This window comes from Malania oleifera, chromosome 10 (genome assembly GCF_029873635.1).
Source record: "Malania oleifera isolate guangnan ecotype guangnan chromosome 10, ASM2987363v1, whole genome shotgun sequence".
In the NCBI taxonomy this organism is placed as follows: Eukaryota; Viridiplantae; Streptophyta; class Magnoliopsida; order Santalales; family Ximeniaceae; genus Malania; species Malania oleifera.
Window position 1 is genome coordinate 29,561,844 of NC_080426.1, and position 19,081 is coordinate 29,580,924.

The 19,081-nt window shown below is 33.7% G+C and overlaps 1 protein-coding gene across 3 annotated transcripts; it reads left to right on the forward strand.

The window, feature by feature from the left end:
- Positions 1–4,340: 4,340 nt before the first annotated feature.
- Positions 4,341–8,322, forward strand: LOC131166308 (fasciclin-like arabinogalactan protein 15). Of its 3 annotated transcripts, none has more exons than XR_009139785.1 (3): positions 4,341–5,860; positions 7,541–7,677; positions 7,846–8,322. XR_009139785.1 is itself a non-coding variant. In XM_058124743.1 (2 exons), the coding sequence occupies exons 1-2, from the start codon at positions 4,561–4,563 to the stop codon at positions 7,612–7,614; spliced, it is 1,374 nt and encodes a 457-aa protein (XP_057980726.1). In that variant the 5' UTR covers positions 4,341–4,560; the 3' UTR covers positions 7,615–8,322. The 3 variants fall into 3 exon arrangements, 1 of the variants encoding a protein (XP_057980726.1); XR_009139786.1 differs by having other exon boundaries at positions 7,850–8,322; XM_058124743.1 differs by having other exon boundaries at positions 7,541–8,322.
- The last annotated feature ends 10,759 nt before the right edge of the window (positions 8,323–19,081 follow it).

Below are 19,081 nucleotides of genomic sequence, written 5' to 3' on the forward strand. Positions count from 1 at the left end.
AAAGTTTATTTATTTATTTATATAGTAAGCAAAAATAGTAATTATAGTACTTATCCTACTTTCATTTTAAATTTATTTATTTATTTATTTGAGAGTTAGTAAAAACATTTCTACTGTTTGGGACCATGGGTAGGCAAAATCTAAATATTAGAAACAAAAATAAAAAATCAAGCATTAACTTAAAACTAAAAACTAACATGCTTGGTTAATATTTATAAAAATAATATAAATTAAATTTTAATTAAAAATATGCATTTTTATTTCTAAATCAAAATATTTATAAAAATATAATTAAAATAATAAAATTACAAATAATACACATTAAAAATTATTATAATAAAAATAAAATTTATTATAGTTATTTTACTTAATTTTTATACTTTTAAAATTTATTTTACAATAAAAATTTTATTGGACATGATAACTGAAAAATAGTAAAAATATTTCGTAATTGACTTTATTACTATTTTTTGAAATTTAAGTATATTTTTTAATTATATTTAAATTCACATAATTATCTAATTTTGATTTTAATTTAAAATTGTATAAAATAAATAATTTAATTCAAAAAAACTATTTCTGGATATTAAAATTTCTGACAACAGGTTGTTAAAATAGCTAAAAATCATAAAATATATCTAGTTTTCAGCTTTTTGACAAATAGCTAAAAATAAACAATAGAAATAGAAAATTGATAATAGAAATAAACACGCTTTAAATTTACTAAAATTTAAATTCAAAGTTTGAAATTACGTTATTAGACCTAATATATTTGTTTTGCATTTTATCTAACTTTATGCATGTCTAAATTAAGATGTTAAACTATAAATTTAAAAATTTACTTAAATCCACATACTATATTCAAGTTGAAATCGCAAATTGCAGAAGGCCCATACAAAAAGTAGGATACAATAATGATTTAGAAGAAATTTTGATAATCTATGTAAATGATATGATTATTATAAGAAATGATTCTGAAGAAATTTGAAACTCTAAAAGTAGTTGGCAACTGATTTTGAGATGAAAAATTTGGAAGGACTAAAATATTTTCTGAGAATTGAAGTGGCTACATCAAAGTAAGGTATAGTTCTCTCCCAGATAAAATATATACTTGATCTACTATATGAGGTAAGATTACTAGAGTGTAAACATGCAGAGACATCAATAGTCCAGAACCATAGACTTGGAGAATATCAAAATCAAGAGCCGACAAACAAAGAAAGGTACCGAAGGTTAGTTGGAAAACTTATTTATTTCTCACATACTCGCCCAGATATTACTTATGCTGTAAGTATAGTAAGTCTATTCATGCATTGTCCTAGTGAGGATCACATGGATGGAGTGATCAAGATTCTTCAATACTTAAAGTCATCTCCTGAAAAATGATTTATGTTTTCAAAGAATAATCATCTAAGGGTTGAAGGATATACTGATGCAAATTGGGCAGGGGATATCTTGGACAAAAAGTCCACTGCAAATTACTTTATGTTTGTTGGAGGGAATTTGGTTACATGGAAAAGTAAGAAACAAAAGGTAGTAATATTATCAAGTGCAAAAGCCGAATTTTGTGGAATGGCTAAGGGTCTCTATGAGCTCCTCTGGTTAAGGAGACTATTGACAGAAATAAGCTTTGCTCCTAATTCCGAGATGGATATGTTTTGTGACAATAAGACGACTATTAATATTTGTCACTACCCCACCCAGCATGATCACACAAAACATGTGGTTTCATCAAACAAAACCTTGAAGTCAAGATAATACGCTTTCCATTCGTGAAGTCTGAAGACCATTTAGCAAACATACTTACAAAGGCAGTATGCAACAAGAACTTCTACAACTCACTTGACAAGTTGGGCATAAAAGATCTGTATGCACCAACTTGAGTGAGAGTGTTGGTATGAGCTGTCATTAAATTTAGAGAGATCATAGGGATGTGCCTTGAATGTAAGTCTCTTGTTTCAAGGGTCACCTCTTATTCTAACCATAATTTTTGTATATCCAAATATAGGTATCAATACTCTTCTATATATATGTGTATCTCCATCTCTATAAACCGAGTGAAGGAAAAAAAATACAATTTTTATTTTCCAAGGTTTGACAAGATTTACATACACTTGAATGGAATGAAACACATTTATACATAAATTAGAATGAAACACATTTATACATAAATTATCTTTATGTTTGAGAGAGATCTTAAATTTGAAGAAAAAAAATATAATATAAATTTATATTAAATTTTAACAAAATCCACTCTAATTCAAATTCATTAAAATTCAAATTCAAGATTTTAACTTAATCTATGCATCTTACCTAACTTTATGCATGCCTAGATTAAGATTTTAAACTATAAATTATAAATTTACTTAAACCCACATACATCCATATTTAAGTTGAAATCGCAAATTGTAGAAGGCCCATATTCAAACCCTCTTGGACTCGTTTCCGCCTCTGAACTTCAGAATTTGCCCTTCCTTTGGAGTTATGGGATCAACTTTAAGGGGCGCAGGATTAGTTACGTAGACCGTAAAACGGACACGTGGATACCCAGTGCGTAATCCAAAAAAAAAAAAAATAATGGACACGCACCAAAAACAATGCGCAGGGCTGCAGCCCTCGGATTGCTCAGTGAATAACAAACAAAGGGCCGAATAAATGATCTGACACACTCACAGATGGCCGACTCCAACACCAGGACACCATTCAGTTCCTTCCTTTCTCCAATTCCGCCGACCTTTCTTTATTTTCTTTTAGGTAAAATCGAGCCACATCTCTTGATTTTTCAAAATATAATATTTTATTATCTGAATTTTTAAAAATTATCACAAAATCCCATAAAATTTTATTTTATTGACAAAATAAAATTTTCATTAGTTGATCATTTTAGTTAATCATTAAATTTAATGAAAAGTTAAATTTTACTCTTAATAAAATGACAATTTTACCCTTTTAATTTACTTTTGGTAAGACAAATTAAGAAAACTATATCAATTTAATAAATTAAGTTAAAAAATTGGTCAATTGATTGTAATATATTTTACATACTTAAGAGCGAACATCTAATTTTGTATTTTAATTTATAAAGAATTAATTTTTAAATTTTAATTTATCTTTTTTTAACAATATGTCTAAGTTACTTGAATTTAAAAATTTTGAAGTATGTTTTGTTTGTTTTATTATGTGTTTAATTATTAACTTTTTTTTTTTTTTATGAAAATTGCATTTAAGAAATATTTTGAAACATTATAATTATTAGGTATTTTTATGATTTATTCGTAATTTTTATTTTTCATATATTTTCTAAAAATTTGAAATAATGGTATAATTTTTTTATTATGTTGATATCAATATGTTTATCTAAAGCGATTAGACAAGATAGATCAGTTAATTTGATAACTAATTAGGTCTTTGAGTCCCTTAGTTAGGGGTTGTTTGGTATCACTATAAAAAATTAGAAAAAACGAAAACCAAAAAAATGAAAGCCAAAAATAAAAAAACATAAATTAAAAATAGAAACTTGCAAACTATTTAGTTAACATTTATAAAACGAAGACAAATTAAAAAAAAATACTCATTTCCATCTTTAAATAAAATAATACTAAAAAATTTATTATAATTATTTTACTTGATTATTCTACTTTCAAAATTTACTTTACAATAAAAAAAATTATTAGACATTATAATTAAAAAATAGTAAAAGAATTTTGTAATTTTCTTTATTACTATTATTTAAAATTTATGTACATTTTTATTTCAATTATATTTAAATTCATATGATTATTTAATTTTGATCTTAATTTCAAAGTGTGTGAAATGAATAATTTAATCTAAAAAAATTATTTTTGAATATTAAAATTTTTGGTAATAGGTTGTCAAAATAATTAAAAATCATAAAATTTGGATTTCAATTTTTTGACAATCAGTAGAAAATCGGCAACAGAGCAAAAAAATTGACAACATAAATAAAAACATTTTTATAACATGTTTTTTTATTATAGAAAAACAGGAACAGAAAATAAAAATAACAATAATACCAAATAAAACTTTTGTTTTTAAAATATTATATTTATTATTATTTTTTTAATTTAAACTATTAAATATATATCATTTTAAAATATTATTTTATTATGATTAAATTCTTTTCTTTTTTTTTACAAACTTAATGGTTGACTGATAGGGAAAGGACCACTCGGAAAAGTGAAAACTCATAAGGTTTGGTTAAATTTTATCCTCTTCAGTAGAATCTGTACGCTACTATAATAGTAAAAGTACCAATTAACAAAAGACCTCCCAAACCCAAAGCCCAAAGTGCTTTGAGCTTTCCACTTTTACTCCACACACACCCACAAAAACACACACACACGCACACTTACATTTGCCCCCCAGCCGACACCATTTTCACCAAAACCAACCTCGCTCCCCTCCCTCCCTCAAACAGGACGGAGGGGGAAAGACAAAATTATACTTAGCCAGTTATATTCAACTCTTGCTTTCTTCAACCTCTTTCTCTTCTTCGACAGAACCAATTTTCATCATTCTCTCTGCAACTGCAACACCCTCATGGCTTCCCAATTGAACCTTCTTCTTCTTCTCCTCAATTTGCTTTTCCTCTCCGCTGCAACTTCTACCCCTGTATTGCCCCATAAACAGACTCCCAGCTCCCCCCAAATCAACTCCAACTCCGTCCTCGTCGCTCTCCTCGACTCTCATTATACTGAACTCGCCGAACTCCTCGAGAAAGCCCTCCTCCTGCAAACCCTCGAAGCCGCCGTCGCCCACCGCAACCTCACCATCTTCGCCCCCACCAACGAAGCCCTCGACCGCCACCTCCATCCCGACTTCAAGCAATTCCTCCTCCAGCCCCGCAACCTCCCTTCCTTGCAGACCCTCATCCTCTTCCACATCGTCCCCGAACGGATCAGCTCCCGCGACTGGCCCCGCTACTCGTCCGAGTCGACTCAGCACAGCACGCTCACCACCGACAACGTTGAGCTCATTAGGAGCAGAGATCCCGGCGGATACATTCTCGTCAACACCGCCGAAGTGGTCCACTCTGACGACGTCGTCCGTCGCGACGGCGTGATCCACGGGATCGACCGGCTATTGGTCCCTCGGTTCGTGCAAGAGGACTTCAACCGTCGCCGGAGTTTGCAATCCATCTCCGCCGTCTTGCCGGAAGGTGCGCCGGAGGTCGACCCGCGAACGAACCGGCTGAAAAGGCCGGCTCCGAAGGGGAAACCGGGGGCGCCGCCGATTCTGCCGGTATACTACGCGATGGCTCCGGGCCCAATGATTGCGCCGGCTCCGGCACCGGGGCCGGGGAGTCCCCACCATCACTTCGACGGGGAGAGTCAGGTAAAGGACTTCATACATACCCTCTTGCATTACGGCGGGTACAACGAAATGGCCGACATTCTGGTTAATTTGACGTCGTTGGCCACCGAAATGGCCAAACTCGTTTCGGAGGGGTACGTGCTCACCGTTTTGGCGCCGAACGACGAAGCCATGGCGAAGCTGACGACGGACCAGCTGAGCGAGCCCGGTGCGCCGGAGCAGATCATCTACTACCACATCGTGCCGGAGTATCAGACGGAGGAGAGCATGTATAATGCGGTTCGGCGGTTCGGGAAGGTCCGATACGATACGTTGCACGTGCCGCATAAGGTGGTGGCGGAGGAGGCCGATGGGTCAGTAAAATTCGGGCACGGCGACGGCTCAGCCTACCTGTTCGACCCCGATATTTATACGGATGGCAGAATTTCGGTTCAGGGGATAGATGGCGTTCTGTTCCCCGACGAGCCAAGATCCGAGACGAAATTGGTGGCGCCGCCTCCCAAGTTCGTGGCAAAGCCTAGGAGAGGTACGTTTTGTCGCTCCGGAAAATATTTCAAACATGTTATGAAATTACTATTCTTAGTTTTAGAACCAAAATTAATTTATTTCTGGTTTTGGAATCTAATTACTGTGCCAAAAATGATATAATTCTTCTTTTCTTGAATGCTGAACTGCTAACTCCGAAATTTGGAGTGTATCGGAACAGGAATATAGCCGGTCCGCAATGCGCTCGACCGGAATTAGTGATTTTCTCGCCGGCACAATTGTAGCAATGTCGGTGGTGGGTGGGGTGTCGTAGCGGGGAAGTGTTGGTAGATTTTTTGTCGGTGGGTTAGGAATGATTAGGGGTATAGTGGTCCTATTACATTCTTAAGGATTAGAATTGTGTGTGTGCGCGCGCGCGCGTGTGGTCGTGATTATAATAGGGAAGAAGATATGGGGATGGAACAAAATTTTGGTTTAATCCTAATAAACTAAAAAATTAGATGCTTTGTCTTTTTTTATTTACCTATTATTCCCTTGTTATAAATTATTTATACATTCTATTTCTATATATATATATATATATATATATTCTTATGATATTTTTGATCTTTCATATTTTCATTTATTATTAATTAAATACTGATGTTATAATTAAGTATAAATATTCATATATTAAATATATATTTACATTACTTATATTAATGCTTAAGATACTAAGTCTTATTTGGATCAAGATTAATTGAATCAAAATTTAACATATGGTTAACTTGTTATGCTTAATAATATTTTCCGTCAGTAACAAAAGAGGTGTTAGTAATAATTGAGTCAAGAGTACAGAGTCATGTTGATTGACTTAAGGTAAGTTTTAATGAAAAAACTATAATGTACACAGAGTATTAACTACTAAATTTTGTATCATAAAATTTTTATGTTAAATTGTTTAATATAATCAAGTTATATTTTAGATAATTAATAATATTTTTGTATTTAAATGGCATTAAATTAAGAATTATTAATTTAATTCTATTTTTTTTAATAAGTCATTCAAAGTTTAACATATAATTATTGGTAATTTAAAATGGAACATGATCGAATCAAATAATTCCTCCACTTATGATAACTATATGATATAATTATGAGTAATCTTAATTAAAATTTAAATCTAAACCAATTATTGACTGATACATTATTTTGTTGTCTATATTTTCAATAAATTAAATATTTATAATTATTTTTAATTTCACATATTATATGCGTGGCTAATAATAATAATAATAATAATATTGTGACATGCAGCAGATTGAATTGTATGAATGGCAAAGACATTAACCTTTCCTTAGTAAAAAGGCAATGACCTCTCATGAGATTTTAAAAATTTTTAAAAATCTCTCATAAATTTTAAAAATTTCAGAAATCTCTCCTAAGTTTCTTAAAAGGACATAAACATTCTCTTCTATTTTATAAAAAAATAAATTTTTTAAGAAGCGTTTCTGTCTTTTTAACAAAGCGATATTTATGTTATATTTAAAACCCCAAGGTCTCTGTTTTTTTTTTTTATCAAATTTTAGGAAAATTAGGTGTCTTTTGCTCCTTAGAAATTAATGAATATTAGTAATTAATTGGTGGCCTGACATTTGCATATATACTATTTCCAATATTAATTATGATTATTATGGGCACGTGCCATTAATTGTTCAATTTGTTTAATGGGGGCATGCAGGAAAGTTGGCTGAAGTAGCGTGCAGGATGGTGAAGGCATTGGGGCAGGATTCCCATTTTACCGCATGCGTCTGAAAGGGTCACTCTCCCCCACACCCCACCACTCGCCTCATCCCCTCTACAAAAGCTCCAACCAAGGTAAAAGTTATTCCTACCCCGTGGCTCACCTGCCTACAATAAGCCAATTGGGTGATGGCATAATTAGGAAAAGGAAAAGCTCAATTAGCTACACAGACCATATAAAATTAATAAACCATAGTCAAGTTATGATTTAATTTTTTTCTGCTTATATCAATTCGGGTGCAGGCATGCATGCATGATGGAAAGTTAAATAATAATTAGAAGGAATTGGAGGGGTTATTAATTGCGTGGACTGTTGGTGTGTTGGTAATTTTGTGTTTGGTGGCGAAAATCCCATGATCAATGAATGGGAATGCAAGAAAAGGTGACTACCAACTGTCGTCGCTAAAAGTTGCGCACATGCTGATTGATAGATGCTGCTGCGATGGATCAGCTACGAGCATAAGATTGATTTTTTTGGGTGTGGGATTTGTGTGTAGGGGGAGTGGTAGCTGTAAGGGGGCTTGGTTTTTTTTTTTTGGGTGTGGGATTTGTGTGTAGGGGAGTGGTAGCTGTAAGGGGGCTGAGGGGTTAATGTACCATGAATGTACTTAATTAATTCCCCCAGACAATGACAATAACCCACATCCCACACGAAGAGTACTTCAAGATTTCAATGCAATTGTGAGAATAAATAATAAAACAAGAATTCTTTTGTGTTCATGCCATGCATGGAGACTTACTAATTTTTTTTTTTTTTGGAGCAAAATTGCAAGTATATATTACATGTTTTCAATCCATATTAATGATTATTTTTCTAGAGGAATTGTAGTAACTCAAAAATGGTTATATGAGATTAGTGGGGTGATTTCAAAAAATAAAAATAAAATAATAATTTAAAAAAAGAAAAAATATTAAATTAAATTTAAAAAATAATTACATTTTGATTTTAATTTTAATTATATTAATTAAATAATAATTATTATTAATTAAATATATTATTATTATTATTATTATTATCATCATCACCTTCTGCTTAAGGAGGATTTAAGAAAAAACATGCAAAGAGGAAGCTGCGCAGAGCCCCCCTAGAGTCTCTCTCGTTTCCCTATCATCTCTCTCTCTCTTTCCCACTCTCTTCAATTTCTCGACAAATTTTTACCCGATCGAAAATAAGAAAATATGGTTGGATTTCATTTTTCGCTGCCGTCATTTCTACCGGAGTAGATTGATCACAGGAGCGGCGTAGGTATATTTCTTGGAGTAAGCTAAATTTTCACTTTTACCTCAATTTCTTGTAAATCTTAAGCTCAATTGATAATCGGACACTACCACGAGAATCTATGGATAATTTTTTACAAGTCTAGTGAAATGAATTTCTCGTGGGATCGTCGTAGGCATAATCTTAAAATTGGGATAAGGGGGTTATTAAGGGGCTAATTATTATTTAATTAATGTAAATTTAGAAATGTTAGAATGTTGGGCATTTTGAGATTGAATTTGGGTTATTGAATTCAGAACTCAGGTAAGCGTCGCGAGTGTAATTTCGGGATCTTGCAGACATAATTTAAGAAACAAAGTAAGGGTGTTAAATATTAGTTTAAATGTTAATTTGGAGTATATGGAGCTTAAGGAAGGTTATATGAGTATTATTTTGGAAAATGAGTTAATTAATCTGGAAAAAATGTGAATTGCAGGATTTGAGTTTTTGGGGCTAGGGGCATAGGATCTTGGTTTTAACGAGTCTCTCAGTAAGTCAGGTAAGAGGAATAAATTGTAACAGTATTTTTATATTATTGATTGAATGAAAATGTGGAAAATAAAGTTATGATATTTTTCCTTGTGAAATTAATATATTATGAATATTAGATGAAAACTATGTGACATATGATGCATACTGAAAAATGTGAAATATAATGATGAGTAATTTCTAAGAAAATAATGAAATGAGAATTATTGATATGTTAGTGGAAAATAATGAAATATGATATTTATATGTGACTAGAAATAATTTCTATGAAAATGAGATTGTGTAAATTACTGATATGGGTATTTTGAGAAATATTAAAATATGTGAAACACGATAGATACTATTATGAGATGATGAAATGTGCGCAGAAAATGATGAGAACATTCTTATTGAAATGAATTGGGATGTACTAATATGAGATTAATGGTGTATATTGATATGAAAATATTGAAACGTGAAAATGAGAACGTGAATTCTGAAACGTATATACTGAAATGTGAAAATGGGAAATATGAATACTACAATATGGAATTGAAATGTGATGATTATATGGAGTATACTGACTGTGAATACTGGGAAAATGTGAACATTGTAAAGTGCGACTGCTGCAATGGGATCATTGAAATATGATTGATGAAATGTCAATATCACATAATGATTGCGGATATATGGTAATGATAACCCTGATGGATGGTTATAGAAACTCTAATGATGAGTTGTGATATTGAGCACGGTATGTAGTGACCCAAAGAATAATAGTATTTTAAAATGATAAGAGGGAGGAAAATTGGGAACAGGAATAGAAAGAGCCAGTAGACTTCGTTGACGAACATTTTGCATTCGTCGACGACATCGCATTTTGGAGATAATAATAATAATAATAATAATAATAATAATAATAATAATAATAATAATAATTTCAAGGAATTGCTAGTACTCGTTGACGAATACAGGGATTTGTCGATGAGCGCATAAGGAAACTCGTCGACGAATACAGGGGTTCGTCGACAAGTGCATAAGGAAATTCGACGACGAAGCTATGTCTCGTCGATGAGAAAATACCGAGCGAAAGTTTTGGGCTGCTCTGAATTTCATCGACGAATACATGGGTTCGTTTACGAATTTACTGAAGGATTCGTCGACGAATCTGGCCCTATAAGTAATGAAAAATCAAAATTTTATTCACCTTTAGCTCTCCTCTCTCTCTCCTACGGCCCCTCTCACTTCTCTCTTCGATTTCAGCCTCGCTAGTCGCTGGATCGACTATCCGAAGCCACCACGACGCTCCTGACGAAGTTCTCTGCAAGTCTGCCGGAGCGAATCGTTGGTGTAACGAAGTTGGATTTCATCCGAAATTCAGGGTAAGACCTTTTAGTCCATTTTTGGTCTTATGACAGTTATAAGAAATGATGTAGGCGAAAAAATATTGATATTTTGTTCTGGCAAACGTTATTTTCAAGGTGTTGTGTAGGAGATCCTGCAGGTGTTAGGCCAGTATACCATAGAGGCTTTTTAGTAGTCAGGTAAGAAAAATATGCTATGTTAAGTAATTTTAAAATATTATACAATTTATTAAATTATGAAAATTATGTATTAAAGTATAGTGTGGCTTGAGAATATGAATATAGTACGGAGATATGATTTTACTAATTTCAGTACCATGATTTTACGAATTTTAGTACCATAATTATACAAATTCTAGTACCATGATTATATGAATCTCAGTACCATGATTATACGAATTTCAGTATTATGATTATGCAGTTTCAGTGTTATGATTATACAGTTCTTTGTATTATGACATATGAATTATAGTACAGTTTATGCAGTATCATGGTTATTACGGTTATTTCAGAATCATGGTAAATTAGATAGTTGTATATAGAGATATATTATATAGTATCGAACCTTGTTGGACTTTGCAATTACAGAGCATGGTACCTTTGCTACAGATATTATGTTATGTTATGAGTGCAACCACCTATTTAGATAATACGTGGTAGTAGGTCGATCACCTAAGCCCTTGACGTGGATAGGCTCCCCATCAGATATGGGTTGAGGTGGGCAGATCAGACCGATGGAGTATAGTGATTTACCCTGGTCAACCAGTCAGTGTAGATCCCACTTACGGGCCGCACAACACTGTCATGAGAGGTTAAATCATGACACACAGTTATCCATAGGAAAAGTTTTCAGTTACTATTACGTATGTGCAGATTTACAGAAACATGGAACATACTTATGTACACTAGAAATATTTTGAATAGTAACCTACAATACTGTTATGTAAAGCAACATGGAAAGGGTGGTGTATTTTATTACTTGTACTGTACTTACGTATCCAATTATACATGATTATATGAAAACATATTTTCATAATATTGTAACTCATTTGCCACACACTAGTAATAGCATATTTCGTCTTATTGAGCATTGGCTCATCCTAGTGTTGAATCATTTTTCAAGTGATCTAGGTGGGCGAGCAGACAAGGCTCGCAGATAGAGGGGCTTCAGTAGTGCTTTGTCAGTTAAGTGAGTATTGTGGAGGATTTTTGTATATCCTAGCATAGTTGAGGGTATTTTGGAGAACAAATATATGTGTATATTTTGGGAATCGTGTTAGTACTCTGGTATTGTATGATATTGTATATATGGTTATGTTTATTTGATTACTGCTTCTTGCTGCTTAGGTTTATGGTTGAGTTTACCCCAGTATGGTATCAGAGCATGTAGAATGTCATAGTATATATATATATATAAAACATAGAAATTAAGTAGGTCGTTACACTGTACCGTTACTAGTGGTGTAGTGCAACCACACAGACTTTTGGAGTGTGTGGCGTGACAATCGATTGAGTTGTTTAGTAGAGTTGTTGCGCCCCCTGAGTCTGAATTAGGGCTATAGGCCGACCAGTCATACTATAGACGCGAGATATGTGATAAGATATTTTGATCTAACCGAGTCGGCCAATCGTGGTTAGATCTAACCTTCGGGCAACACAACCTTGACCATAGGAGGAAGCATGGCGTGGAAAGAAAGATCCTTAGGGTAGCCATGAGTTACAGACACGATGTTGGTACTAGATACCAAGGATATTAAAATGGAAATGGAAAGTGAAAGAATGATAGAAATGGGCTAAAATGAGAAATGAATGAAATAAAGGAAAATGAGAAATAGAAAACGATAAAATTGAGAAATGGTTTTAAAGCTTATAAAAGCTTGTGTTGTATATTTATATGATTATGAGAATGTATATATCAGTGTATTTTCTCAGATGAAATGATGATTTGAAAAGTAAAGTGTGTTATAACTGAACTTATATTACCACACATTGTAAATAATTTATTCCTTCTTACTGAGATGTGTCTCACCCAAATTATCTAAAATTTTCAAGGAACAAAGATAGGCGAGGTGATAAAGCTCCGAGATCGTAGGGAGCTGAGACCCTGATACATAGGGTGAGTTCTTGGACTAGGGAGGTGTAATTCTCCTAGGATTTTGTTGTTTTTGGATATGTGATGGTAATGTATATATATGTATGTTGATACTCTGGGTATTGTATTCTAATTGTTATGTATATACTGTCTTCCGATGTTAGGTTCTATAAATGAAATGACTATTTGCTAGATACCCAATGCAGGTTGGGTCATATAGGTGGTAACCAGGTTGTTGGCGTGGCCGATTTGTGAATATTGTTGATGATGTGTGAATATTTATTATTGTAAAAATTGGTATGAAAATAAATACCATTAGGGAGAAGAGCAGAAGCGTTGGCAACGTGTACATGCAAAGCAATTTAAGCAAGCTACTTGATACTCATAAGCAAACTAATTATATTTTGGTCGACCAATCATTGTTCGACCACTCAATCTTTGATCCCCTACTGAGCTGAGTCATGCCTAAAATAGTTCATGAACTTTTTGCCATTTGGGATCCACATAACTCAAAGGCAATGTCGAATCCTTGGACATGAAGCTTTCAAATGCACGCAACGGGGGGATGTCTCTATAGCCAGCTAGTCTCCATAAGAGTCTTGAGCAACATTTTCTTTTGGACTGTTAGTGACGAATCTAAATTGGTCGCTAAATCTGCGGTGACTAATACTTTTTAGTGATGAATTTCGAAAAGCGTCACTAATAATGAGTATTAGTGATCGTTTCATTCCGTCACTAAAAACCTACGATTGTTAATATAAATTATACATTTCCACGGCTCAGAACTGTCAGTACTACTAAAGCCCAAGTATTAGTAGCGGTTCTCAAGCCATCATTAATAGTGACAGTTTGAGAACTGTCACTAATGTTGAAGGGACTTGCTATTAGTAACGGTTTGAAAACCGTCACTAAAAATGGACTATTAGTGACAGCTTGAGAACTGTTACTAATACTTGGGCTTTAGTGATGATTCTGAGCTGAGGAAATGTAGAATTTATAGTCACGGTCTTAAGTTTTTAGTGCCGAAATGAAATCGTCACTAATAGTGTTACAATTAGTTACGATTTTGAAATCGTCACTAATACTTTGTTGTGATGTTATTAGTGATGATTTTCAAACAGTCAATAATACTTTAAAATAAATAATTTTTTATTTCTTTCATTAATTCTTGTAAAAACCTATAATTACATTTTAGCATACATAATATTAAACAAGAATTACTAAAACTTTCATAAATTATTCAAAATTCAAATACAAATTCAAATTAAAATATAAAAATTAATTCTGTTCTGATAACAGAAAATACAGGAAAAGTCAAAAGTTACATCTGACTGTAGTGTCTGACATTGTCTTGATGTTGTAATACCCGCAAATCCTACAAAGTAATAATTATACAAAAAATTAGTATATGATTTTTGAACATATATTTATACTATAATTAAAAATGATTTGATAGAAAAATGATCGGACATTTGGACATAATTAAAAAAATGATACAAATTTAATTAACTAAGTTTGATTAGTCGGAATTGACTCCACTCGGTTTGGACTTTGTATGCCTGGCTTAGACATGTGAGTGCTAAAATTCACTAAGTTAATTTGTTAAGTTTGTTTGCATTCTAACTTTACTTCTAAGTGGGCAAAAAGCTCCCCGGTAGTCTCCATATAACTCAAAGGCAGTGTTGAATCCTTGAACATGAAGCTTTCGAATGCACGCAGTGGTGGGATGTCTTTATAGCTAGCTAGTCTCCATAAGAGTCTTGTGCAAACTTTTTTTTTTTTGCACTATTAGTGACGGATCTAGATTAGTCGCTAAATCTGCAGTGACTAATACTTTTTAATGACGAATTTCGAAAACCGTCACTAATAATGAGTATTAGTGATGGTTTCATTCCGTCACTAAAAACCTATGACTGTCAATATAAATTATACATTTCTACGGTTCAGAACCGTCACTAAAGCCCAAGTATAAGTAATAGTTCTCAGGCCGTCATTAATAGTCCACTAACAATGACAGCTTGAGAACCGTTACTAATAATGTTGACGGGGCTTACTATTAGTAACGGTTTGAAAACTGTCACTAATAATGGACTATTAGTGATGGCTTGAGAACCGTTACTAATACTTGAGCTTTAGTGACAATTCTGAGCTGAGGAAATGTAGAATTTATAGTCACGGTCTTAAGTTTTTTGTGACGGAATGAAACCGTCACTAATACTCATTATTAGTGACGATTTTCGAACCGTCACTAATAGTGTTACAATTAGTTACAGTTTTGAAACCGTCATTAATACTTTGTCATGATGTTATTAGTGACGATTTTCAAACCGTCAATAATACTTTAAAATAAATAAATTTTTTTATTTCTTTCATTAATTCTTGTAAAAACTTGTAATTACATTTTAGCATACATAAAATTAAACAAGAATTACTAAAACATTCATAAATTATTCAAAATTCAAATACAAATTCAAATTAAAATATAAAAATTAATTCTATTCAGATAACAAAAAATACAGGAAAAGTCAAAAACTGCATCTAACTATAGTGCTTGACATCGTCTTGATGTCGTGACAGTCGCAAACCCTACAAAGTAATAATTATACAAAAAATTAGTACACGGTTCTTGAACATATATGTATACTATAATTAAAAATGATTTGATAGTAAAATGATCGGACATTCGGACATAATTAAAAAAAATGATACAGATTTAATTAACTGAGTTTGATTAGTCGGAATTGACCTCATTTAGTTTGGACCTCGTATGCTTGACTTGGACACGTGAGTGCTAAAATCCACTAAGTTTGTTAAGTTTATTTGCATTCTAACTTTACTTTTAAGTGGGCAAAAAGCTCCTCGATAGGAGTTTTGGGGCACTGTCAGCTCCAGCACATCCAAGTCAATGTGACGGACGTACTGACCCCATTCAGTTTAGACCTCGTATGCTCGAATTGGACACTTGGGTGCTTAAAATAAATAAAATTTACGAAGTTCTCCTCTATGCATATGATTTTCAATTGGGGAGGAATTTTTAGGCACCGTCAGCTTTGTCACGTCAAGCTCAATGTCACAGACGTGTTGGGACCGATTTGGACATCGTATGCCTGAATTGGACACCTGAATGCTAAAATCCACTAAGTTTGCTAAGTTTGTTTTTATTCTTACTTTACTTGTACGTGTGCAAAAAGCTCTTGGGGAGGAGTTTTTGGGCACTGTCAGCTCCGGTATGTCTAATTCAATGTGACAAATGTGTAGAAATTGAACCTATTTAGTTTGGACCTCGCATGCCTGAATTGAACACTTAAGTGCTTAAAATTAACTAAGTTTACTAAATTCGCCTCTAAGCACATAGTTTTTAATTGGGGAGGAGTTTTTGGGCACTGCAAGCTCTGGAATGTCTAGGTCAATGTGATGGATGTTCAAAACTGACCCTATTCAATTTGGATCTCGTATGCTCGAATTGGACACTTGGATGCTTAAAATCAACTAAGTTTACTAAGTTTGCCTCAAAGCACATAATTTTCAATTGAGGAGGACTTTTTGGGCACCGTTAGCTCTGACATGTCGATCTTAATGTCACGGATGTGTCAGGACTAACCCCACTTGGTTTGGACCTTATATGCTAGAATTGGACACCTGAGTGCTAGAATTTACCAAGTTTGCAAAGTTTGTTTGTATTCATACTTTACTTCTAAGTGCGCAAAAAGCTCCCGGGGAGGAATTTTTGGGCACGTCAGCTCCGGTACTTCCAACTCAATGTGACGGATGTGTTGGAACTGACCCCATTCAGTTTGTATCTCGTATGCCCAAATTGGACACCTGGGTGCTTAACATCAACTAAGTTTACTAAGTTCACCTTTGCCTCTAAATGCATAATTTTCAATTAGGGAGGAGTTCAATTAAATACTACAATTTAATTAGTTAAAATTTTAAAACAACCCACATAATTTGCACTTCTCACCTTAGCCTCGGAATGATGCCTAGAAAGTCCAGTTAAAAAATTTACTTCGTTAGACTTGTAGAGAAATGCTCCTAGAACATCATGGTGGTTTCTGATCGTAAGTTTGACTAAAGATTGAGGATAAATTGAAGAGAGAGAGTGGGTTTACCTTATCCCAAGAGTGGTGACTACGACGCTCCTACAACAAATCCACTTCGATTAAAATATCGGTGGTGGAGAATGGAGCCCAAGGATATTTTCCGTTTTTCGATCGGCACCCTTTTGACTGAGCAAATCAAGGAGAGGGAGAGACAGAGAGGGAAGGCGGAGGAGAGAGAGAGAGGCGTAGAGAACGAAGAGAGAGAGAGAGAGCATGGGAAGCCTCTCTGATTCCTTTAACCCAAAGGAAAGAATTCCTTCAGGTTACTTTAACTATATATATATATATATATATATATATAACATTATAATATAATATTATGTTATATTAATATATTATTATATTGTATTATAGTATATCATTTATTATTATTAATTTATTAATTTAATTTAATTTAAATTAATAGTTTTTTTGAGCCGGGTTACTACAACCTGTACCTTCCTTTCGATAGGTTTCTTTTGCTGTTTCTTTTGAGGTGCTGTATCTACAATAGTCTTATCCTTCTTCCTCTTCTTTCCTTTTTTTTTTGAAGGTCAAGGCTAGGTGAGCACTCTTTGCCTTATCTTGCTTAAGTCTTTCCTCTTCTTGTACACAGTGTGAGATGAGCTCATTCAGAGACCATATCTCTTTCGAATAGTTATAGCTCACCTTAAACTGGCTAAATTGTGCCGAAAGGGATAATAATACCAAATGCACTAACTAGTCCTCAGAGAGTTCAAGCTTAAGTGCTTTCAACTTAGAAGCAAGATGAGACAATTCTAAAATGCACTCCCTAATATTACCCTTACCTTTATACCTCATTGAAATTAGGCTTGTCAAGAGTGTACTAATTTCAGAATTTTCATTCTTGACAAACCTTTTTTCAATGTCGGTAAGGAAATCCTTAGCTGTAGTTATTTTATCAGACATAGTGCCCCTAATGTAGAGACCTAAACCTGTAATATGAGAAAAGGGTAAAAGGGATTTTTTGCAGGTTTTGTTGACGATGTCCAAGTTCTTGTCGATGAAGGCCCTCTTGTGCTTTGTCATTGAAATTCAGAGCCTCTCAACGAAGAGATCTTGACTGACAAGAAAAATATTAGACTAGGATTCGTCGACAAAGGAAGAGGTTCGTCAACGAAGAGCCCTCTGTGCCTCGTCGACGAATTTGACCGGGTCAAGGGGTCTATAAATATCATTTCTCTCTCTCTCTCTCTAGAACCAGCGAACTCTCTCTCTCTCTCTCTCTTCGATCCTTTGTTGTTCGTTGCCCATTTCGACGATCGGAGGTTACCACAAGGATCAGGGAGCTAAGATCTTTAATACTAGTGGAGTAGATTCTTGAGTTCGTGAAAAAGGTCAAGGGTCGGTTTTTGAATGTTCGTCTATTTTCAAGAAATAGGTAAAGGAATTTGTTTACATCATTATTTTTAGAAATCTAAATCGCTAGAAAGTTAGCTTATGTTTGTATGCACACTATGACTACTTGTTTGCAAAGTTTCACTAGGTAAAAATGTCAGTTTTATGATTTTTATGATTTTGATAAAAATTAGGGTTTTGACATATGATTTCCAAACTTTCTAACACTTCTTTATTTGCATTAAACTTAACGTAGGGGACGCTTGGAACCCTTCTTTTTTTTTTTTTTCCGTTTAAATGATATTTTTTAGTCTTATACTATATATAGCATATGTTGATCAAATGAGTGTGACATATGATATGAAATGGAGTGTGATGAACTAACTAGTGCGTATGTGAATTATGGGAATTGAAGTTCCAAACTGTTATTAGAAAATGTGGAAAATAGGTGCTGGTTAGATACCGAGCTCTATATGTGAAAAGGGTTAAACCGAGAGTGTGTGTCGGTTTATACCACAATATGAATGAATGAGTTGTGAAAAATACTGGATTTGCATAGGTGATTTATGAATTGAAAACAAGTTAATTGGTCTTATTGTAAATTGTATATATGATATTGGGACCGTTGCTATATTCAGGTATAGTGTAACCACACACATGTTTTTTAGCGTGAGTATCAAGATAGTGGACTAGCATGTAGGGACACTGGTGAATTAATGGACCAGGTGGAGAAGGATCAGTCAGACTATAATATGTATAATGCTTGATAGTGCCTGCGCAAGGTAGGGCTTGTTTAGTGCTTTATCATCGCACAACCCACGCCACGGGGTAATGTTGGCATAGTTATGATGTTTCC

Coding starts and splice junctions, on each gene's coding strand:
- LOC131166308 (XM_058124743.1), top strand. CDS start 4,561: ATGGCTTCCCAATTGAACCTTCTTCTTCTTCTCCTCAATTTGCTTTTC. Junction 5,861..7,540: donor CGTGGCAAAGCCTAGGAGAG/GTACGTTTTGTC, acceptor GGGGGCATGCAG/GAAAGTTGGCTGAAGTAGCG.